The sequence below is a fragment of the Pollicipes pollicipes genome, unplaced genomic scaffold (genome assembly GCF_011947565.3).
Source record: "Pollicipes pollicipes isolate AB1234 unplaced genomic scaffold, Ppol_2.1 Scaffold_6686;HRSCAF=7923_pilon_pilon_pilon, whole genome shotgun sequence".
NCBI lineage: Eukaryota > Metazoa > Arthropoda > Thecostraca > Pollicipedomorpha > Pollicipedidae > Pollicipes > Pollicipes pollicipes.
In genome coordinates, this window is record NW_023596921.1 from 29,643,832 (window position 1) to 29,667,054 (window position 23,223).

Sequence of the window (23,223 nt, forward strand, 5' to 3'; positions counted from 1 at the left end):
CCAGCGAGGCCTTTGCTATCGGTAGGATTCCAAACGATCCTCTGAGGTCGGGTGATCATGTGACGTGTGTAGCTGCAACTTCCACTCCACCATATATCTCGGTCACATCGGGTCGACAGGCAGCCAAAAGACCACACATCAGGGAGGAAGTTAGGTCAGTCTTCAGCGGTAACGATTATGTTGTACATGTATTGTATCTATAAATAGGACCAATCTAAATAACTATGTACAAAACGGGCAAGTACAGTTGCGGCAATCAAAACCTCACACACCACCACTGGTGAATATCTGCGCTGTCCTGGCTCAAGACGCATATCTGTTACGATCTACCCTGACAAAAGGAGCAGTCGAAGCGCACCTTCTCCTCCACACGGACACAACGCCTACAGACAATCGCCGCGCTCGTGTGTGACCGACAAGCTCTCGTCCAGTAATTACACGCGCCTCAGTCCACTCCGCGGCGAAATCGTCCACGCCGGTTTCACCTCCCAGCCGCGCTGTCCGAGCGTCGCCAAACGTCCGTGGATGCCGCGGCGCATCTGCCGCCGCTGATCGCTAACGGGCGTCGCGAACGTGCCGCGCCGCCAGCTGGCGCGGCCGCGCGGGCTGCCATATCGCGGCGGTGCGGCGGTTTCGCCGTGTGGCCAGCGGGCGGGTTGCTGGGCGCTGGGGCGGGCTTTCGCTGTCTGCCGGGTCTCGAGGACGGGTGGGCGCTGCAGAGGCGACTCCCGTCAGCTGGCGGCGGCTCCCGCTCTCCCACGCACACGGTCACGGATGGACGGAGGTGTGCTTGACCGTGACATCTCCATCTGCGGCGACAGATGACAACGGCTGCGAGGAACATAGATGTGCGACGCACGATGGTCTCACTCAGTGTGAACCATCACGCAGAACACGTGTTGGCCTCAATCAGGTGCAATCTGCGATACAGCGACGTGGTCTCCTGTTCCGTTGGCGGCAAGGGGTTAGGCGCCCTCCGACTTTGAGCTGAAAGGGTGGGGGCTAAATATGGGAAGAAATCCGTTGTGGCGGGTATTTTGCGAGCACGCGTAGCCGTTTTTCTCTGCTCAGCCCCTCCATTTAGTTTGCGAAACTACGGCCCTGCTTTGGCACATTCTCGTGCAATGTCCAATAACAAAACAGCAATGCGTCAAGTTACCCTTTGTTGTGGCTGACAACCCCAATACAGAGGCGTTTGTGCCATGTGAACTTCACTCAAAAACCGCAATACTAGAAGTAGGGTAAAATAAGTTGTCGACAGCCCGAGCAGTTCTGCATATCAGCGGCATGGTTGGGCATTCCAAATTAATTGGAATCGTGAGATGTGATATCGAGTACTAATCTCCCTGAGCCTCAGCAGGTGTTTGATTTGGACTTTGATGGAGCGCATGATGCTTAATTTTTGTCTCAAAGTTAAAAGGGTGACTTGTCCTGCCCCTCCTCGCCCTATTCGACTGCCATGGCCACTACGGAATAATTTAAAGCTATCTTTCGGATAGAATCACTAATAACGAACATTGCAAACCAAGACAAGGACTGGCAAAGAAGGTCAGCCCTCCTCACCACAGCCGTGAATCCGCTCAACAGCACAGCACACCGCTTACCTTCTAGCGAACGCGCGGGTCACGGGGCCGCACTATGCCTCCTCTGCTCTGCCTCCGCTCCACCTTCGCCGCCGTCCGCCAGATCCGCACCGACCGTGTCCACCACCTGGGACGTCTGCGAGCCTGCCGCGGTCAGTCCGAGCAGGGAACCCACGTGGACGCGGTACGGCGTCAGGGTAACGGTCCGCTGGGGGCTGGCGCGACCGCCGTACACGCCGTGACCTGGGAAGGTCACCCGTGGCCGGCGTCCGAACCCACGCTGCCGCGCTCGCGCGCTGCCCACCACCGGCGACGGCGCTGCGTACTCCTGCGCGTGCGGCGCCACGTACTCCTGCGCGTGCGGTTGCGCGTACTCCTGCGCGTGCGGTGGCGCGTACTCCTGCGCGTGTGGCGCCACGTACTCCTGCGCGTGCGGTGGCGCGTACTCCTGCGCGTGTGGCGCCATGTACTCCTGCGCGTGCGGTGGCGCGTATTCGGGCGTGTGAGGCGCGTACTCGGGCCGGTACGCAGGGTAGCCCTCGGGCGGCGGCGCGTGGTGCTTGGGCTGGCGGCGGCTGCCGAAGTTGCGCTCATTCTCGTGGTACGCGACTGCGATCGTCTCGATAAACGGCTCGGGGTTGAAGGAGAAGCGTCCCAGCGCCTTGCCGGCGCGGTGCCCGTGTGTCGGCCGCCGGTACACGGGTGGCGCCGGCGGCACGTACGCTTCCACCACTGGGTACGTCTCGGTCACGTGGAACTCCTCGGTCACGTGGTAAGACTCGGGAGCGACGTGGTACGACTCGGGCAAGCGGTAGCCGCGGAAGGCGGGCTCCGTGTAGCCGCGGGGTTCGTGTGGAAACTTGTGGAGAGGGGCGGGCGGGGTCGTCACGTGCACAGGGAATGGGGCAGGAGGAGGCAAGCGGGCATAGGGGTCATGGGCAGGCGCGGGCGGCGCATAGTGAGGTGAAGACGCAGGTCTAGTCGTGTATGGGTCGTGAGCAGGTGGATAGGAGTGTTCCGGCTTCGCAACATACTTGGTTTTCTTGTACTTGGGGTACTCGTAGTACTTGGGCTTGTAATGCAGCTTGCCGTGTTTGTTATAGATCGGTGCATACTCGACAGCCTGCGCTTTCTGCAGCTTCCGAAAGTGTTCATTCAGTGGGTGTTCTGGGATGCGAGCTCCGAACTGAAGCGGAGCGTGATACGGATCTTGGTAGCCAACAGGCGCATAACCCTCGGGATATCCGGAATAGTGATCTGAAAACGAGCAGTTCCATTAATAAAGCATTTCACATGTTTGACGGGTGCAAGCACACAGCATAACAGGGCTTGTGGTGCTAGCCAGCAATGTCGTTCCTTGAGTGTGCATGAACCAGAAAAAATTGACTTTTGGCGCGCACACTGCAGGACACTGCCCGGGGAGGTACACTCTACAACCGCGTGCCACGTGGAATCGTCGCGCCAGGTCTTCACAATACACGACCGGAGAGATGAAGCCCTCTCGTGCGATCCCCAGCCAAGCCTTGTTATACCCAGGCTGCAGCCCCCGCACTCACCAGTCAGCTGACCATGACCCCTTTCACCGACCCACACTCAACGGGGTGAAACACCATGACCCCTCGCACCGGTTCACACCCATCTGGGTGAGACACCACGACCTCTCTCATCGGCCTACACTGACCGGGGGAGGGGGGGGGGGGGGGTGGAAGACCACGACCCCTCTTACCGGCCCATACTAACGGGGATGGAAGACCACAATCCCTCTCACCGTCCCACACTGACCGTGGGGGGGGGGGGGGAAGACCACGAGCCCTCTCACCGTCCCACACTGACCGTGGTGGAAGACGCTGCGCTGGGTTTTGGTGCCGGAGCTGTCCGTATCGGCTGCACCGTTCACTTCCGCCAGCAGCTGAGCTGTCACTGGGGCACATCAGAAAAAATAGGTGATTTGCACTTATCCCAAGCGCTAAAATTTTCCCAAATACCAAATAAATTGCTTGCAACTCTGCAATGGAATGGACGCTCATATCAGCGTCCAGAAGTGTGATTGTCACGTGCGATGATGACGAGCGATGCAAGCCGTGGCGGGAAGATCGATGGCACGCGTCTGATGCTGGTCATGCTGCCAATGGTGAGACGCGCTACAACCAAGGCTTGTATCTGGTAACCGGCAGCTCTTGCAGGAAGCACTGCTTACCGTGGGTGCGGATACCGGAAATCCCTCCAATCAAAAGCCTAAGATAAAATCTTGTTAAAATCTAGCTACCCTGAAGTACATAGTACTCACCGAACCCATTTTTCCAAGGATCCGATGTAGCCTGGACATCGTGCTGAGTGATCACTACAGACAGGGTGCTTCAGATGAGTACTCACATCGTTCGCTGGACATGAACCAGACGTGGGTTCGGATAGGGACGACATGGGCTGAGCGCTGCTGCACTCACCTGAATCCACTTGGCTGGCGGACGCCCGTCCACACAGCAAGCACAGCAGTGCCAGCGGCAGCCGAGTGGCACCCATCGTCCGACTCACGATCATCGCCGCAACTGGAGCAGTCCAGGCGGTAGCCGCAGTTTTACCGGCGCCCGCAGTTGGGGCGGTGACGTCACGCATTGGTATCACCACGGCATGGTCTGGCTTTGTCGCTCTTTACAGCTGCGACGAGTGGGTTCCTCAGAAACACGACATGGCACGTGATCCGAGGTGTACGTATTTCCTTTTGGTGGTGCTGGATTGAATGGGGTGAAATTGCATGTGATGTCACACGGCGTCGGCTACATGTGGATCGCAGACTTGTCCGGGTTGAAGAGAGTATTCCACATTTGTATAGGGTCTTGGGCTACAATAGCCATCTTGACGATCATTCGGAGCTGTTCACCTCCTGCCTTTCTTAAGACCTAGGCCTACCCTAGTTTTTGGGCTACATTTCCGCGAATGACCATCTCAAGGTCATCCAGGTGTCTATGACACCATAATAACGCCATTCAAATCCTGTCATTTCCTTGGCCATGCGGTGATCGAGGTTGAGTGAAATAAAATCGCCATGTCCTTTATATCTGGTGTTGGTGACCACGATTTCACGATTTCATTTCGATTTCTGGACTTTTATGGATTGTTTATCTTTATCAATCGTTGGTAGTCAACAGGCCCTAGCGCCTCACGTTAGCGCGCCTGGAGACGGGCTCGGGAGAAATGGGACACGTGAAAACAAGTGAAAGATGGCGGGGACATATAGAGCACATGTTATACGCTCTATTGGAGGAATGAGACGAGCAGTAAGTATCGCGGATGGAATAATTACTCTGATTATCTTAATTGACTGACAGCATGGCAAACATAGCTTACCGCATACATGACAGACAGCCAAGCATTATCCAGTCCTTCTCAGAACACCAGGACACCTGACGACGGTCAGAGAGTCAATGGTCGAAACGTTCTGTACAAACTAACACACCAGACACGGAGGATAGTCCGAACAATAATTCCATCCGCGCTGCTATGTCATAACTTTTTGAGACGTTGATGATTGGACAGAGATTTAACAACGTTACATGTTTTTAAGATGCGTGCCTGCTTTATGCACTTGGACAAAGCATTTACATGCTTCTGATGAATATGGTTCTTCAAACACACGATCGTCTTCGGTAACTATCCGTTGTAAAACTATTTCCATAGAAGTGTTATGATCTCAATAGAACTGTAAAACGAATCTAGCTTGGTTCATCTGTTTGTTTCAAACCGAACAGAGATGGAGTTTCGCGAAGTGAGCAGGGAGTGGGGCTGAGCAGTGAAAAATGACGCAGGCCACCCAAAAATATTTATATGCTACACAATAGCTATACATTACACAGGAGCTATACCTACACAACACCCATGCATACGCCGGCTTACTGCCGACAAGGCCGCGCCACAAACACTTACGCGGGGGATTTTCCACTTATATCGTGAGTTAGCATTTTCGGGTTTTCTCGCTCCACTCTCAGGCGGCATCTCCCATACTGGCCACGATTATGCTACGCGTAATGATTTTCCGAGTTATACCGTCGTCGTTTCCTTCAACTTGGTTTTTCCTGTGCGCGTAACTTGGAGCAATGGCTCCGCTTTTTTCTTTTTTTTTGCAATATTGTCGTTCTCACCCGACGTATTTCTTACGGACACCAAATGGCAATCACAAGGCTCCCAAAGCCCAACTTACATAAAAGCAACAAGTGCCATGACTGACTCAATGATTTAGGTGAAAATCCTGCATGGTTTTTGAAGTTCATGCCCGCACATGACGTTGTTTAATACATTATGAATACCTTTCTAAAGATAGTGGCTGTGCTCACTAATAATTAACTCCACGAAAGAAAAAAAAACATTTTGGGAGTTAATTTGGCCTTAGGTTTGGTTGGGAGTAATAGGTCTCCCGGCAATAATAATATTTGCTTAGATTAAATATGCATGTCTTTGTTACTGGCGGCTGTTGGCTAGTTGGCGCACTGTATTGGTCCGCAGACAATTATCATGGAGGCAATTCTTTGTCAATAACCGACTAACAGGCGCGACTGCAAGTGGTGGGAAAAACATTGGCGCACCGACATTGCATGGGCTCTTACGAAACAGATGCTTTCGTCTTAACACGGGCAGCAAACGTCACTTTACTGGGAATCCTCAACCAGCATTCATACATTCATACCGTTTCATGCATGCTTGTCACCGGCCACATCAAAAGGAGGCCTATAGTGTGGTCGTTACACACAGTCTGCGCAGGTTATGTACAACGATCAGACCCCCTCAATTATGAGCGGAACCACACGGCCTACACCACGCATACCTCGGAATTTGTCCCCAGTAAATAGTAGCCACCTGGTGCAAGACTCAGCGCCGCATCACCACATAGCCCCCATCTTCTCTGGTCACTGAATAATGCCGGAATCCCCCTCGGCACGCCGAATCCCCATCGGCTCATATGTACAAACCTCGCCTTCCGGAATTGCTTTAATGATTTTAATAACAGCACCCTCAGTGACCGAATTCACTGCCGCTGCTCAGGGTCAGTTACTCATGGTTATCTTAGCTAGCCTCCTTCTGTGGCCGCGAACCAATCCAGTTACGGAAAAACATCAACCAACTTTTCCGACAGACCAACGCCCTTTTCCGACTTCCATCTCCCGGGAGTCGCAAGAAGACAGCTGAAAAGCGAGTATCACGTTCTGCGAGTTGCAAGTCCATCAAAGGTACCCGTCACGTGCTACTGCTACTCTCACCAGCGGCCAGCGGCGTGCAAAAATGCGTCCCACCTCACCTGTGAGTCGCGGTGAGATCGACCAACAGCCAATTCCCTAATTTCTGCGCGGAGTGGGACCTTTCAACCCACGGCTAGACAACTGCCTACGTACACTTTAGGACTTTCTCCACCGCTCCCTGCGAGGAGTCATAACGCGAAGCATCAGTGACGCGTTTAGCCCGTGGTGACAAAAACCTTTTCATTGCACTCGTGGAAAATTAACAGTCGCCCCGAGTTGTACGCAATGTATGAGCTGTGCAAGATCATTAATTTGATATATAAGCATGGACCTGATCACGACACATCCACTCTCATAGCACAAAATTCAGGTCACACATTTATTCGTTTATCTGCTATTTTCCCGCAGACCATGCATTGAAGCGCATTCAAAATGCCAGGCAGGGGCCGGCACGTCATACAACACACATTAGCTACATATTTTTAGATTAAACATTCCTGGCCTAACATTCCTACAGAATGCTTACTCTTAATTGTCTGATAAGAGGAAAAGGGGATGGGATCTCAGAATCCCCGCAGATCGTCGATTCCTCTGTCGAGCCTACATTGCTCAGAGGTGTAGGCGCCGGGCGCCCGGCCGTCAGCGCGCTAGACCGATATGCTCCCCCATCACCGCGTTGTATCAATGTCCCTCCGACAGCCGACTGTCACTGCTACTGCACTGTCCGGACGAACCAGTGTTCTCGTTTGAACGTCCCTACTCCGACAGGGTGGGGACGTTCATAGACGCTCGACATAGCGGCGCTTTTAACGGGCCGCCCCTATTGATCGTCCTCGCACGCATGTCCGGAAAGAGCGCGCTGGCCAGACGTAACAAAAAACGTGCTCGCACATCGGAAAAACAGCACGTGGCCCGCGGCGGATAGGTACGTCGCGTTACACATCTGAAGCAAACCTGCTCAGTCCCGCCCCCGGGATTACAGAAGAATACACGCGTTGTAAGAATAACTTACTTGCACTAAAAAACCGGCGTGTGACTGCGGCGGATCGATACAACTGCTGTCCTGTGGCCCGTCTGTCCTGTCTGCTTGCGTTTGGTCAAATGTGGTACTGTCTGGTTCCGTCAGGCTCTGGTCAGCACGTGCCGTCCCATCTGGTCCTATTTGGGCTCGTTCGGTTCATTCCATCCTCATCTCATATGTATTTCCCCCACCCATTTTCCCACATCTATGGAACAAGAGCATACACCTTTGGAACATAGCAGTAGCCGAAGTCAGGAAACGTATGTTCCAAAGGCAGTCACGAACAGGCAGCAGAAGTGTAGGCACGCCAAATGTCTGTGGCCTTAAAATAAACGAAATAAAAAGTGGCAATCTTCAAGTCAAAAAAACATCTGCAAACGAATCGGATAGCAAATAACATGTAACTCAAAACATGTTTGAAACAATCATAAACCTCACTATGTGCGCATAGTGCTGGACGCACGGTTTACAAAAACACTTGCTCAAAACAAGATTTGTATTTTATTTAAGCGATGTTTTAGAGCTTATTCACAAACGTCAGCTAAAAAATTTGGCAGGCAAAGGGGCTTTTGCGCGCAAAGACAAAAACATCCGTGGAACATAGGTGCATGAATTGCCTGTGAACGAAGTTCTGGGAAAACGCATCTATTTTGGTGGAAAGATAGTCAGGTTCGACCAGGTTAGGCACCTGTATGGTTGCTATCGTCAAGCATTCCACTAGCCTTTCAAGTTTATGGATATGGGTGATCATTCGACAATCACTTGTGATGCACAGCACTGCCCGGTTCCGCATCACTTTTGATTTATACCGATCATGTCAGAGACACTGCTGAAATGGTCATGCACTTTGTGGGCGACGCATTCAGCTACGCCTTACAGGTGGCCTGCGCTGGCGTGACCTAGTGCACACAGGGGCGCGCACTGGCGTGACCTAGTGCACACAGGGGCGCGCGCTGGCGCCAGTGAGATCGCACTTTCCTTTGTCGTCTGTCACACTGTCATACTGACCACCGCGGCTCCGAGCCGCTGACGTCTGAGCTGGGCTTCCAACTGCCATCAGTTCTGATCAAAACACCAACAGTCGCATCACTAGCCAGTAAGCAGCGCTCGGTGCCATGCTTAAACACTCCCAGAGTGCCGAGGGTTCATCTTGAGTATCGACGAAGGCTATGCCGCCAGTGCCAACATCCATTACTTAACACGTCACACCCGTATTGCTGGCATCGCTGAGCCATTTCCCATACAATGTCGTCTTACAGCCGGTGAGCTTGGCCCGAACATTTTCGGGCCACGCACGTCGGTCCTCGCGGCTGCGGGCGCGCGCCGCCCGCCTGTTTGACAGGTGAAAACCCGACCGCGGAGGCGTGCTCACGCCGCTGGCGCAGCTGGCGCCGCGGCACAATGGCCGCGCACCGCGCCAGAATGGGGGCGCGCGCCGATCACGCCGCACGTGGGCCGGGTGGATGAGCGCGCACGCCGGCCGACCGATCCGGCCACACCAGCGGCGTCCTGAGCGGCCGGCGAGTAACGGTCACCTGCAGTGCTGCCGTCTGCCCCGGGCGCTACGCGTGTTGTGGGAGCGGTAGGCCGACCTCAAGGCTCTGCAGCTTAGGGCCGACTTCCCACGGCCACGACTCGCTGTGGGAGTTCAGTAGGGTGATGTCTTTGCGGAGATCACACGGCCCAGGGCACATATCAAGAAGATTAATGACGATGTTGGACCGTTTGAAGAATGTCTGTTTTCTAAATTTTGTTGACTGGCGGCAGCACTCCTGATTGGCGCGTCAAGTTCAAACATGGATTAGACATAGACTTCCGAGGTCCGCTTCCCATATTCATCCTTTCGCTTTCTATTGGAATTGACGACACGCCATAACCTTGCTTTTAGCTGCTCCATCTGCGATCGGTGTGGTGGGCCGTCAAAACATCGACCAAAATAGCACTATTAAGCTCTTAAAAAGGTATGATAACCATCAATTCTATCTCAACAAAAGCGCTAACGCCATTGGGCGCAGAACGTTTCCAAAACATCATTCCACCATGACCCGACAACACAGTGCGCAAAATGAACACAGAAATCAGAGGGCCCCCAACACCTGAGCCATCATAGATCCGACAATATGATGCGCTGACGCCCGACAGTCCGTGGTAAAGCTGACGGGCGCTGGGTACAGAACACGCCACTGGTGGCACAGCTTCATCATAAATGAGCCTATCGAGATACCGGGGACACCGCCGAATACCCTTCGTTTCAAATACCTACTCTCCAAGCGCCTCTTGCCGATATTCTCCGGCAACGGGGAGCTATTTCGGCTAAAATGCAGCGAACGTTGTGTGGAATTTATTCACTTCTATGACACGCTGATTTATCACACCACGTTGATCACGGATAGTGACACCAACAAGATGCCTTACAAGATGTCCAATACATGGGACGGTGTGGCGATACTGGTGCAAAGACACGAACAGGGAAGAGGCTCCTGGCACCACCCGCGAGCGTCCATAGTCCGGTCCCGCATGGGACCAATTTTAGGCTACGGGCAGCACCGGCGACAAGACCACAACCGACGTCAATTTACAGCTCCACCGCACTTGACCCTGCATACGGGTGACCTGGCCGCCACACCGCCACCTTAGTACATCGTGTCGTGCGAGTTTATCGAGCGCGGCTTCTTGATCTTCTCCAGGTTTTTGCTGATGACGTCGTGAAGCGTGGAGTAGCGGTTGCGGATCTCGACGAGCGTGAGTCGCAGCGAGATGAACTCCTTCTCGTCCATCTCGCAGACGGCGCGGCGGTAGTCGTCGAGGTGCGGGTACTTGGCCACCTTGGAGACCAGCTTGGCACGAAAGCTGTAGTAGCGCGACATCTCGTGGAAGTACGTGGCCGCCTCCGACTCGGCCGAAGACACCTCACCCAGCGTGTCCTCCTGAATCGAGACGCCGAAGTTGTTGCCGTCCTCTATTTTGGGGATCATGTAGGTCACCCACATTTTGAGCAGATTCGTCTCTTCCATAACTTGTCGGATTATCTGCAAACAAGGGTCAGACTTAACTTGGTGAGGAGATAGGACAGCGTCACCAACAGAGCGGGCAGCAGCCAATAACCGATTAGCATATAAGTCACACATCCCCGCGATTCTGATAGAATTCTACCACATTCACGACTGATGTGATCGCCCCTGAGGTTCCCACGCTAACCAATCTCAATGTTGTCTGTCACAGCCGTTCTTTAAATCACATCAATGGTTGGATCATGCCTTGCGTTACATGCAGTGCTGCCATCTTTATAAATGTATCATGTAGGATCTATACATTTGCGTTAATATGACCAGAAAACACATTATTATGTTTCCTGCATGGCGAAAATAACAAATACAGGTCAGGCCATCGAAACACTTACTCTCACACACAAATTTAAGCACACTCATTAATTTGACGAGACATCCTCGCTGGACACGACATTTCAAGAGCCCTTGGACCGCCATCCAGGCCCACCAGTTCGCGCTCGGCGCTCTCACCGGCTTGAGCGTCTCGATGATGTCGGTGATGGCCTTGTTGCAGGGCACGGCGCCGCTGGGCAAGACCATGACCGGCGTGCCCTCGACGGCCGCCGCGTCACCGCTGGTTCGGCGCCGCTGGCCGGCTGCTCGCCCTCGCGCTCCGGCTCCGGCACGGGAATGTTCAATGAACTGTGAAACTGTGACAGATCGGTGGCTGTGAATGGTGACTTGGACAGCAGGTCGTTGAGGTGTAGGATGCGCTGTGGGAACACCTCCTTGACCAGGCGCTCGCCTTCTGCCGTCACTGTTTTCTTGAAGTCCTCCACCTTCGCCTTGGCCTCTTTGGCTTCACTTGATGACACCATGGCTGGGAATGTAAGCCTGGAAAGCCGACAGCATTGTCATGATTCAAGGCAAACCTGTGCATTTAAGATTGGTAGAAAAGTGGAGTTACATGTGTGCTCACTAATACACACACACACACACACACACACACACACACACACACACACACACACCACACACACACACACACACACACACACACACACACACACACACACACACACACACACACACACACACACACACACACACACACCACACACACCACACACACACACACACACACACCACACACACACACACACACACCACACACACACACACACACACACACACACACACACACACACCACACACACACACACACACACACACACACACACACACACACACACACACACACACACACACACACACACACACCACACACACACACACACACACACACACACACACACACACCACACACACACACACCACACACACACACACACCACACACACACACCACCCACACACCACACACACACACACACCCACACACACACACACACACACACACACACACACACACACACACACACACACACACACACACACACACACACACACACACACACACACACACACACACACACACACACACACACACACACACACACACACACACACACACACCACACACACCACACACACACACACACACACACACACACACACACACACCACACACACACACACACACACACACACACACACACACACACACACACACACACACACACACACACACACACACACACACACACACACACACACACACACACACACACACACACACACACACACACACACACACACACCACACACACACACACACACACACACACACACACACACACACACACACACACACACACACCACACACACACACACACACACACACACACACACACACACACACACACACACACACACAACACCACACACACACACACACACACACACACACCACACACACACACACACACACACACACACACCACACACACACACACACACACACACACACACACACACACACACACACACACACACACACACACACACACACACACACACACACACACACACACACACACACACACACACACACACACACACACACACACACACACACACACACACACACACACACACAAATGTATATATATATATATATATATATATATATATATATATATATATATATATTTATTTATATATATATATACATATATATATATATATATATATATATATATTGGTCAGCAGTGGAATGGCCAAGGCTCATTCAAATAGGAAAATGGCTCCACACATGCCAGACAAATTCATTTTAAATCACAATTTTTTGCAAAGCCAACACCCACTGGAATTTGAGATGTGAGTGCATACAGTTGCGGCATGCATTTCTTCTGAGGTAAGGTGTTTGTCACAAACCGAATAATTTGTGTTGGGGTTATCATCTTCATCTGGTTTGTTAGAACACAATGTTTTGGCTAGTTTTCTGTCTGTCTGTTGTCAGACATTATTGTGTCCTAAGATGAGCTGGATGACATTTTGCATTCAGCCATGTGTCCATCATAACCTGAGTTCTCTCTTTGGAATTTTACAAAGATTACATGTAATGTGTACATTTTGCTAGAAAACCATACATTGTGATAAAAGATGAGCATGACTGGCATGTGTGCAGCCATTTTCCTTTGTCCATGAGCCTTGGCCATTCCACTGCTTGACCATCCCCCTAAATATTTGACCACTCACTTCCAAAATAACCAAAATTTTCTTAATGCACAAAACCTGTGTTTTAGTGGAGTATGCCCAGGTTCTCAAAACCACCCTAATATACCAATTAATATCATAAGATGTCATGGTAGTGAGTGGCAGTGGCATATGGCATTATGCCCACTCAATAAACTGTGAAAAGCAATGACCACTAATGTGCACCAGAACTGTTTCCCTAGCCACAAACAGGCAGCAGTTTCCTGAAAATGTTGCATATAAATGATAAGAATGATTGATAACATAAAAAATATTATATATATATATATATACATATATATATATATATATACATATATATATATATATATATATATATATATATATATATATATATATATATATACACAATGCATATATACATATATGAAGATGAGCAATACAACTGACCAAGCAAAATGCATAAAATCAGCCAAATAAGAAAATGCAGTCCATATCACTGTTCCATAACTACCAATCAGTGGCCAGTTTCACTCAACAATAGCTGTCATGATAAATATTTATACTGCTAGTTGACTAAGACCACTGATATCAGTGCTGCAAGCAGGAAATCAGATACCTTGTATTTTAGTGTATCTATTCATGTCCTGTGTAGTATTCACAAACACAGTGGCCTCACACAAACAATTTTGCTATTAAAAGAACAAAAAACTCAATTCACATCTCTCTTTGGATAGACAGAGAGCCAAGGACCCCACAAACATGACACAGGAGCACACAAAAGCGCATGATTTAACCATGCTGACAACAGAATACAACATTGGGGAACAAATGGGCATCATTAAATAGAAGAAAAACTTATGCCATCCAGCACAAAATCCTAAATGAACTATACAAAGACATCTGTTGGGTACTCAAGGCTGTCCTGACTTTCAGCTGCATATTTTAAGGGAGGGGAGTAAATTTTAACACCTTCCCATTGCAACACAATGATTACACTGGAATAAACCAGCCTACCCTGCTTTCATTGTGTGAGGTATTAGGTGCCAAAAAGGAGGTGCTCATTTAGCACTCAACTGAGCTTGGGTTGCAAACCAGACTTATTTGTTGCTTGTCAGGGCTATCAGCCAACAGCCCATGGCCTGTGTTTTGAAACATCAAAATAACTCATGATTGAAATCACACCTGAACAAACTGCTACATTGTTCGACCACCTCCTTTGACACGTTTCGGTGACGACCAAAGCCCCCTCCCCATTCATATGTCAACACGATGTATGGACGGCCCGAAACCCATTACATCTGCGTGTTTGCACCTGGCCATATTGGTAAAATGTGTCACGGCAAAGACATGCAAATGCCAAAACAGAGCTTGATACCACCTACCCGATGAACACTTCAAACCACAGTTGGTGACACTTCCTCCCCTGCAATCCCCACGGATCAGCACCACGCACGTATCAGCATTAGTCAGGGAAATACCAACGGCCCTAGAAAGCAGAGGGGAATCTTACACCACGCACTGTGTGCTTAACGCTAGCAACGAACCTGGCGGCTAAATTAGAAAGCTTGGACCTGCGTGTGAAAGCTTCAGAAATTCACACGTAAGTTTGCTCATGTAGAGCTCAGAGAAAACCTTCAAGTTCTGAATTTTTTTCGTTGGCTCTATTTTAACATTAATAGGGGAAGAATCAGCACATCGACGTAATATTGAGAAGTGTTCCTGTCGACGCGCGCACAGTTGACTGTGCATCGTAATCATGACAATAATGACGCGTATCATACATTGCTCGTTCGGCGCAATAGCGCAAGACCCTACCGAGAGCCTCTGCATAAAGCACAAATCACGGACAAAACGAGTAAGAACGGCGCCCCATTAGCCGGTCACCACAAATTTGCTAAAAATAACGAAACTGGACGCTTCTACCGCGTGAGATGAATTATAGCCAAAACAAGCATTTCACCAACGATTGCACTTTTGCTACCAACGTGATCGTTTTCACCTCCGGTTTTACCGCAGGCTTTAACCGTAGCAATAGACCACGGAGAGGTGGCACGGGGGCACGTGGCCATCCTTAAGTTCCCGATTCGGGTCCCTTGGGACCTGCGGTTAATGGCCCAATTTGAGAGCCCGAAGGGCCCTAAAGGCCCGCCGGAGGCCGTATTCTGGCGTTCCGGCCCGCACTCTAATGCTAGTAAGAGAGTCATGCGGCTGATAAGGGGCCCTAAGTCGACGAGAGCGTTACGTCGGTCAGACGCCATCAGCAACGCACAGTCGGCTTCGTGGCGGTACTGGCCTGAGGGCCCATTTCGCAAGCAGGGGACAAAGCCACAGCCAGCCATTTACATTGATCGGGGCCCCAGCGTCCATCAGGGCCCCACAGCGCCTAACGGAGCCCTGGGTTGACAAGGGGTCCAGATAAAGGGGACAAGATCGGCTGTCTTCTGAGTTGATATGTTCTATATGTTGGTCAGACATCATCAGTACCGCAGTCAGCTTCGTGGCGGTACTGGCCTGAGGGCCCCTTTCGCAAGCAGGGGACAAAGCCACAGCCAGCCATTTACATTGATCGGGACCCCAGCCCCAGGGCCCCACAGCGCCTAACGGAGCCCTGGGTTGACAAGGGGTCCAGATCAAGGGGACAAGATCGGCTGCCTTCTGAGTCGATATGGTTCTATATGTTGGTCAGACATCATCAGTACCGCACAGTCAGCTTCGTGCCGGCAGGGCAAGACGGCCCACTTCTCAATTAGCCACAAAGCCGGGGCTGGTAATTTACTCTGGTCGGAGCCCCTGTATTTTTATGTTCCTCTGTTAGGCCCTCAGTTCCTAACAGAGGCTGCTGTGTTCGCAAGGGACCCCGAGCCGACCAAGGGTTGTGTTCGATGAGGTCCGAAGAGGGGCCCAGGTGGCCCAACGGAACCGACGATCAAGGGCCTGTTTGTAGAGCATAATAGGCCCGGAATGACGGGTTATAGGTCACATAAAGAATCACGACCTGTAGGGCCATGACCTGAAATATCAGTCAGAGGTTTTCTTGGACCGTTTGAAGAACTCTAAGACAATGCGGGTGTTAAATAGGCCAGGGGCCACCAAGGGCGAATGGTTGATTCCCTGGAAAGTTGACGTCCTGGCCCTCCAGAAAATATTGCCCCTCATCCCGAGAGGCGCTGGCGCCGGCGGCGGTGCGGCCTGGCGCCGCTCCTGGTTCGCAGTGTGGGATGTTTTCTGCTAACACTTTTGTTATATTCATCACAACTACTGGAAACGCATAATGTTAGCATGATTCACGCACTAACTACGCGCGCTAGCGGCGACGACTTCAGGAAACAATATACCTTATTGTAACATTGCAAACAGCTTTACGAACCTGGAAAGAGAATCACAGATGGATTTAGGGAATATTTTATTACTCCAAAACCGGCGTGCTTTAGTCAGAAGGCTACTTAGTCCCGGCGATCCGGACAGAGAATGATGAGGAAAATTAGCCGTGGCGCAATACTTACCACTCACCGCTGACGACGCCTATGGTTTGCGGGTTGTTTACGTTTGCTCTGCCGACCCCGTCCAAGTCGCGAGCTGGTACAGAGAGGGAGGTGAGGCCGCAGCTGGGTGTGAAGGGACCTCAACCATCATGGCGGCTCGGCTTTCGGTGAGCAGTCTGCGGAGTATGCAGCGTTCTCACGGGAGCCAGCTAAGAGCCAAAAGTCATTATTTCCCAAAGAGCAGTGTTTTGTCTAGGCTCGGGCATGGTGCAGCGCCTCCGGTGGGCGTTGATGGCCGCATTGGTGACGGCGCCTGACGCGGTGCGGTGTCGGCGCAGATCGAGGCGCACGGGCACCTGCTGAGATGGGGTCGAGGCTCCGTGCAGCAGCACCGCCGCGTCTCCGACTTGTCGGCTGTGCGCTGTCGGGCGTCTCCGAGACCTTTCTCCGACATCCCGGGCCCCCGCAGCCTGCCGCTGCTCGGCTCACTGTGGACGTACAAGACAGGTAAGCCGGCGCGTGAAGTGTTCTTTTTGCCACTTCTTGACGAACATCTTTGACCTCGCCAACTTTTACTCTGAACGATCGTAGTGTGTGTGTGTGTGTGTGTGTGTGTGTGTGTGTGTGTGTGTGTGTGCGTGCGTGCGTGCGTGCGTGCGTGCGTGCGTGCGTGCGTGCGTGCGTGTGTGTGTGTGTGTGTGTGTGTGTGTGTGTGTGTGTGTGTGTGTGTGTGTGTGTGTGTGTGTGTGTGTGTGTGTGTGTGTGTGTGTGTGTGTGTGTGTGTGTGTGTGTGCTTATGACTCGTCACTCGCTCACTCACGTCACCCACTCACTCTCTCGTAACTCAATGTTGCTCACTGTCGCTCACTCTTATCTAACTTTTCACATGTTTTCCTTGAAACATGTGTGTAATATGGCTTCACTCGCACAGTTATCTGTGTACATAAACTGATAGTTAACATCTTTTAAATGATTGAACTGAGCTCAAGCTACACTCTACACCCTCTTTGCCCTCGGCATTGTCTACCAACGTTAATTGCCGACCGGAACAGTGCAGAGTCTGCTGTCAAACTTGGTCTTATCACAAGACGTCAGCTTCTCACGCTTTCATTCAGCTTTCGTTGTCATGGCCCGGCTTGACAAGAACGACGAAGTGTCGCAGTTATGCCGCCGTCTGACTTTTGCTGCCAGTTATGAGCGTCTGCAGACCGCGGTGACCGCCACCGTACTTGCAGGACGCTACGACGTGAACCGGTACCACGAGGCTTTGCGCAGCATGTACGAGCAGTACGGGCCGGTGGTGCGCGAGAGGTTTGGCACCAGCACCGTGGTGCACCTGTTCGAGCCAGACCTCGTGAGGTGGGTCGCGAGACCTCTCCGAGGTCACCATCAGCTGTGCAGCGGCAGCCTACGCACCAGACCGTTCTCCGCTTTAGTAAATTTATCGCGGAAGCAGTGGCGACGCGTTCTCTGAGTGGCTTGAAGTGGGATGATTTTTGCTTGGGTGATTTTTTCACAATTTCGCTTTTTCCGGATAATTCCATTTGACGATACGCCATGTGATGTAACGCCGGATAACGGTATGACGTTTATTTTTCCGAATATTGTTAGGGTAGCTGCCCTTTTCCCAGCCCAAAGTCGATAGGGAAAATAAACTTTTGCGCCGTGATTAGAATCATTCAGCGAGGCCTCATCTGGCCAGATTAAATAAATAAATAAAGAAGTCAACATATAGTGATATGTATATATATATATATATATATATATATATATATACAATATAACAATATATATATATATATATATATATATATATATATATATATATATATACATATGTGTGTGTATATTTGTGACTATTTGTGACCCACACCTATCGACGCCTGTCATCATGGGCGGTGTCGTCACCAAGTAAGCACGACGGTTGCGCTTCGCTCCATCAGGCAGGTGCACCAGCAAGAGGGAAAGTATCCCGCAGTGCCGCCGCTTCAAGAGTTGGTTCTGCTTTACCGACAGAAGAACAACATGAGTCTGGGACTGGGAAACACGTGAGTCTGGTTCGAACCGCCGGTGTTCGCGCTTGGTGTCGGCCAACACAGACATTAGGTGATGACGCCTGTAGTGCTCACTGCAGATCAGAGAGGGAATAATGCCCAGCCTACTTAGTGCATTGCATCAATGAGCAGTTGAACTCTGCGCAAGATTTCACGGCGTGATACCAAGGACAAACACTTCGGTGCTCATCGAGCTCCACGTCCGCCTAAGCTCTAGATGAGCAAGAAAGCTTGGACTTTAGATTATTTTCTCGACATTTTGAATTGCGAGTTTCTGTTGAGTTAGCTACCAATAATCAAACTTTCATACACCCAAAGATGCTGGCTAAGCGACGTGATATAGGCAAACAATGGTTACATTGGCAAAGATCTACGTTTTAAGCCGTGTGCATAGTCACGAGTCAACGAGCCACTCATGACCATGAGCACAGTTTGAAGCCTCGTCTTTTGTCACTAGAACAAGGACTTGCCAGATAACGTTATCTAACTAGCACCTCCTGGCACACTAGGTCAATTCTTATCGGTATTTAAAACTCTCGGCTCATATTGTTCAACTGAACTGCGCTAACATCTAAACTTCATGCGAAGACTTAACTTTCAAGGCAGCGTGCCACATTTAACGGCTTTCGTCGCTTGCTCAAAACTAGACTGAAACTAGCTACCTGTTACTGAAGCCTATACCCGACGGAACTCTAGCCAGTGCTGCTCAGCTAACTCTCATATCTGCCACAGCAACGGCGAGGCTTGGTACCGTCTGCGGAGCGCGGTGCAGCAGCTGATGATGCGGCCCAGGGAGGTGAGCTGCTTTCTGCCTCTGGTCGACACAGTCTCCCGCGCCCTCGTGGACAGAGTGGACCGCGACCTGGACGACACTGGGCAGGTGCCAGAGCTCACACCGCTCATCTTCAAGTGGGGCCTCGAGTGTGAGTGCTGCACGCGTTTGGGAGCGGCCGCCGGCCGTGGTGGTGATAATGGCTGGTGTTTTCAGGCGCATCGATTTCGTCGTCACGCTACAGTCATTATTAAGCGTATCGACGTGTGTGTTGGTAGACAGCGATTGGTGTGCGAGTGGAGGACAGCTGCAGAAGCAGCAAAGGCTGCTGTAAGGGGCTAGTGCTGCGCACCGTGCCTATCATTGACGGAAGACATCTCGACGGTGCTACATACCTTGCCTATCACCTGGCAGAAGACACCCCGACAGTGCTGCCTACTGTGCCTGCCACTTGATGGAAGACATCTCAACAGTGCTACCTACCTTGCCTATCACTTGACAGAAGACACCTCGACAGTGCTGCCTACCGTGCCTATCACGTGACGGAAGACACCTGAATAGTGCAGTGTGCTCTGAATATCACTTGGTAAAGGACACCTTGATTGACTTGGTCAGATGCGCTCGGAAAAAGCAGATTAAGAACAGATCGATCTGCCCTGCTTGCTCTGACTGCTCGACCTGTTCAAGACGTTTGGATGCCTCGATCGTGCACCGTCCTGAAAAAGCTCACCCGATATGGCATATCTGACCTCTGATTTAAAGGCTGCCTCGCCGAGCACAGTCAGACCGTACTGGGATGGCAGGTAGCGAATGTCTGGATGGTCTGGACTCAGGCCTCCTGGCGACTTGAGCTGCCATCTGTTGGATGGAACCTAAACTATGTTTCCCGCGGATGCACGCAGCGTTCTAGAATTGCCGACTTTTGGTGTAAAGCAACACCTTATAAGGAGGAATTGTCCACTCCTTTTTCCTATATTTTATGGGAATTTTTCACTCCTACTTGATATTGTCTAACCACACATACCAAACCTACATTTCCCTTTCAGAGATTTTAAGATGGCATCGAAAACCGAGCTCACTTGAACCCATCAGGCATAAACCTGAGGCCTCACCGAACCTGTACATCTATTGCTACAACCTGCCTCGCGTACATCTGAATCATGCCGATATATGCACAGAGCAAGGGCACCAGGTATCTCCGAGCCTGAGAGCCCCAGCGACTACAGCCGCTTGCATGCATCAAAATTGGTTTGTTTACATCATTGAAAACAATTTACAGCTGTGTGCCAAATGCAAGGTTTTCACACATCCCCTTTTTTTTTGGGGGGGGGGTCGCACCACACAAACATCCTACCAGCAAAGCAAAGCCTGGTACAAGCACCAGTAAAGTCTGGAAGATAATTTTACTCCATGTATTTCTTTTACCCCTAAGAAACTTGACCACTAAATTTCACCACTCCCGAAATGTAGGAGTGGAAAATTCAGCAAATTTGACCGAAAAACTGTAGTGCTTCATATTTTTAATTAGTTTGTTTTCTTGGACTGATGCGAGTGCGGCATGACTTCATCTTTCCTTTCTTTCCGATTGTCTTTAACGGCACTATCTATGGCTTAAAACGTTGACCAATTTCTCCGCAAAATGTGCCAACTGCAATCTTGCGCATATCTCATACAGAAATTGGATTCATTCGCCTGCCGCCCAAACGTATTTGATATGTATCCAAAAGCGAACAATTCATGAGGAATGAAAGAGATAATATGATGCACGGAACTTACGTTAACCGACATTGTCGCCCTGTTATACCCCTAGACAGCCGTTTTTTCATGGCGGTACCCAAGAACGATAAATCTAAGCTTTGGGACAGACCTGTCGCAACCAATACAGAAATGTTCGGTAGCAAAATTCTGCCCTCCGAAACTGTGTTTTCTCATGCAGATCTGCTCCTACTTTTCCGAATTTTTGTCTTGTAGGACGGTGGGCATGACTGCTATTAATACTTTGTGGGTGGTTTGGATCACCCTGTCTGTCACCAAACTATGCGAAAGATGCTACCTTTCTGTTTATGTATAGGGGGGGGGGGGGGTAGCAGAAAGAAGCTTACCCCCTAAAAAGCCATAAGTTTCTCCTGTGGAGCAGCTAGCTGCCCACCATACCTGCTTTTAACACATGAGTTGTGACCAGATTTAGCCATTTTCTGTTTTGATCCATCAAGTTTTTGTTCATAAGACAAATTCTGATGTCCGAATACATGCAATTAAACTATTGTATTCCATACTCTTAATTATTTACCTCAAATTTGTTGCAATGGTCCCTCATGTCTGCCTTAACAAGATGTCGTTCATGGCTGCCATGGTTTGCTGTCTGGCAAATTACTGTACTGTATATATGCACTTTTTAGCACATGAATGCTCTAATCTGCATAGCATAATTACAATGCGCGGTAGGTATTAGCTTTCAGCAAATAGTCAGACCATCCCATTTAAAATGCGAAGCTAACATTTCAACCTTTAAGTCAATAAGTATGAATAACCAAACTTAGATGGATGCCTTTACTGCAACTGAAAAGGCAAGCAGCTAAACTGGCTTTGTGACCATCTATAAGTTATGTTATGTTTGGAGAAGAGCGGTTGTTTTGTGGAGCATACCCACTATTTTCCTTGACAGAGGCTGACCACGACAAGCAGATTAGGTTATTCAAAGTGAATTGAGAGGTTTGCATTTGTGTGTCGTCAACTTTGTCTGGTGTCAACAAGCTGACACAGATGAATTGAACCAAAACACAAGCTTAAACCAGTAAAAAATGAGCTATATCATGCTTTTATCACAACTGCTGCTGTCAAGAAATAGGTGAGCTAAGCTGAGATGATGTTTAAAATATAGGCTATTGTAGGTTAGGCTAAGTTGGTTAATTACACGGCAAGTACCAGAAGGAATTTTACAAGAATCAGTGACTCACAAAGGCTGCTGCGATACAAACACGTAAGACGGGATGAGGTGAGGTAAAAGTTCTTTTGGTTAGGCTTGGTAAAGTTACTTAAATAGAAATAATCATTGGTATTTTGCAAGTAACAGCGACATAATATTGATATTTCCTGAACATATTTCAACAGAAGCCAGCAGTATGTTGTGTTTGATTTGTTGATGCATTGATGTACAGGAGTCCAAGGTGTTTTTGTTTGAATGCTTTATGCCCGTTAAATTTCTTGCTGTTTTTGTCGTTGAATTTATTTGCTTTGTTTTGCGTTAAGAAAATTCTTTGGAAGGGGAGTAAAAAGTGCGGCATCAAAACATTGATGTTATACAGTTGTTGATGCTTATTACGCTATGGTGAAATTACTATTCTTTAATGTTTTCTATTTCACTGCAATGACCTACAGTGTCGAAAAACAAGAGCATTTTGTCATGTTTGTGATATTACTTCCATGCCAACTTGAAATGTATGTCATTGTTTGCGGCAGCATTTCCCACTAACT

General features: G+C 50.0%; 3 protein-coding genes across 3 annotated transcripts in view; 1 reads left to right on the forward strand and 2 right to left on the reverse strand.

Annotated features, from left to right (window-relative positions):
• Positions 1-1,775: 1,775 nt before the first annotated feature.
• On the reverse strand, positions 1,776-4,117 carry LOC119108162 (extensin-1). Its single transcript, XM_037231741.1, has 4 exons — positions 4,028-4,117; positions 3,417-3,503; positions 1,910-2,840; positions 1,776-1,791 (listed from the first exon to the last, which is right to left on the reverse strand). Exons 1-4 carry the CDS (start codon positions 4,101-4,103, stop codon positions 1,776-1,778), a joined length of 1,110 nt encoding a protein of 369 aa, XP_037087636.1. The 5' UTR covers positions 4,104-4,117.
• A 6,098-nt stretch (positions 4,118-10,215) lies between these two features.
• Positions 10,216-11,463, reverse strand: LOC119107078 (proteasome activator complex subunit 3-like). Its single transcript, XM_037230437.1, has 2 exons — positions 11,351-11,463; positions 10,216-10,861 (listed from the first exon to the last, which is right to left on the reverse strand). Exons 1-2 carry the CDS (start codon positions 11,417-11,419, stop codon positions 10,466-10,468), a joined length of 465 nt encoding a protein of 154 aa, XP_037086332.1. The 5' UTR covers positions 11,420-11,463; the 3' UTR covers positions 10,216-10,465.
• A 5,560-nt stretch (positions 11,464-17,023) lies between these two features.
• LOC119107079 (putative cytochrome P450 CYP44) overlaps positions 17,024-23,223 on the forward strand; it is a 53,035-nt gene continuing 46,835 nt past the window's right edge. Inside the window, exons 1-5 of the mRNA XM_037230438.1 lie at positions 17,024-17,090; positions 17,262-17,430; positions 18,159-18,282; positions 18,867-18,971; positions 19,710-19,900. Coding sequence (XP_037086333.1) covers positions 17,073-17,090; positions 17,262-17,430; positions 18,159-18,282; positions 18,867-18,971; positions 19,710-19,900 — 607 coding nt within the window. The 5' untranslated portion in view covers positions 17,024-17,072. The remainder of the gene's footprint in view (positions 17,091-17,261; positions 17,431-18,158; positions 18,283-18,866; positions 18,972-19,709; positions 19,901-23,223) is intronic.

What these genes read in the sequence shown, in the direction of transcription:
- LOC119108162 (XM_037231741.1), bottom strand. Translation starts at nt 4,103, where the DNA reads ATGGGTGCCACTCGGCTGCCGCTGGCACTGCTGTGCTTGCTGTGTGGA. An exon ending in CGCCAGCCAAGTGGATTCAG is followed by an intron (nt 3,504 to 4,027) that starts GTGAGTGCAGCA and finishes GATGTGCCCCAG; the next exon opens with TGACAGCTCAGCTGCTGGCG. An exon ending in GCGCAGCGTCTTCCACCACG is followed by an intron (nt 2,841 to 3,416) that starts GTCAGTGTGGGA and finishes GCTCGTTTTCAG; the next exon opens with ATCACTATTCCGGATATCCC.
- LOC119107078 (XM_037230437.1), bottom strand. Translation starts at nt 11,419, where the DNA reads ATGGTCTTGCCCAGCGGCGCCGTGCCCTGCAACAAGGCCATCACCGAC. An exon ending in TCATCGAGACGCTCAAGCCG is followed by an intron (nt 10,862 to 11,350) that starts GTGAGAGCGCCG and finishes CCTTGTTTGCAG; the next exon opens with ATAATCCGACAAGTTATGGA.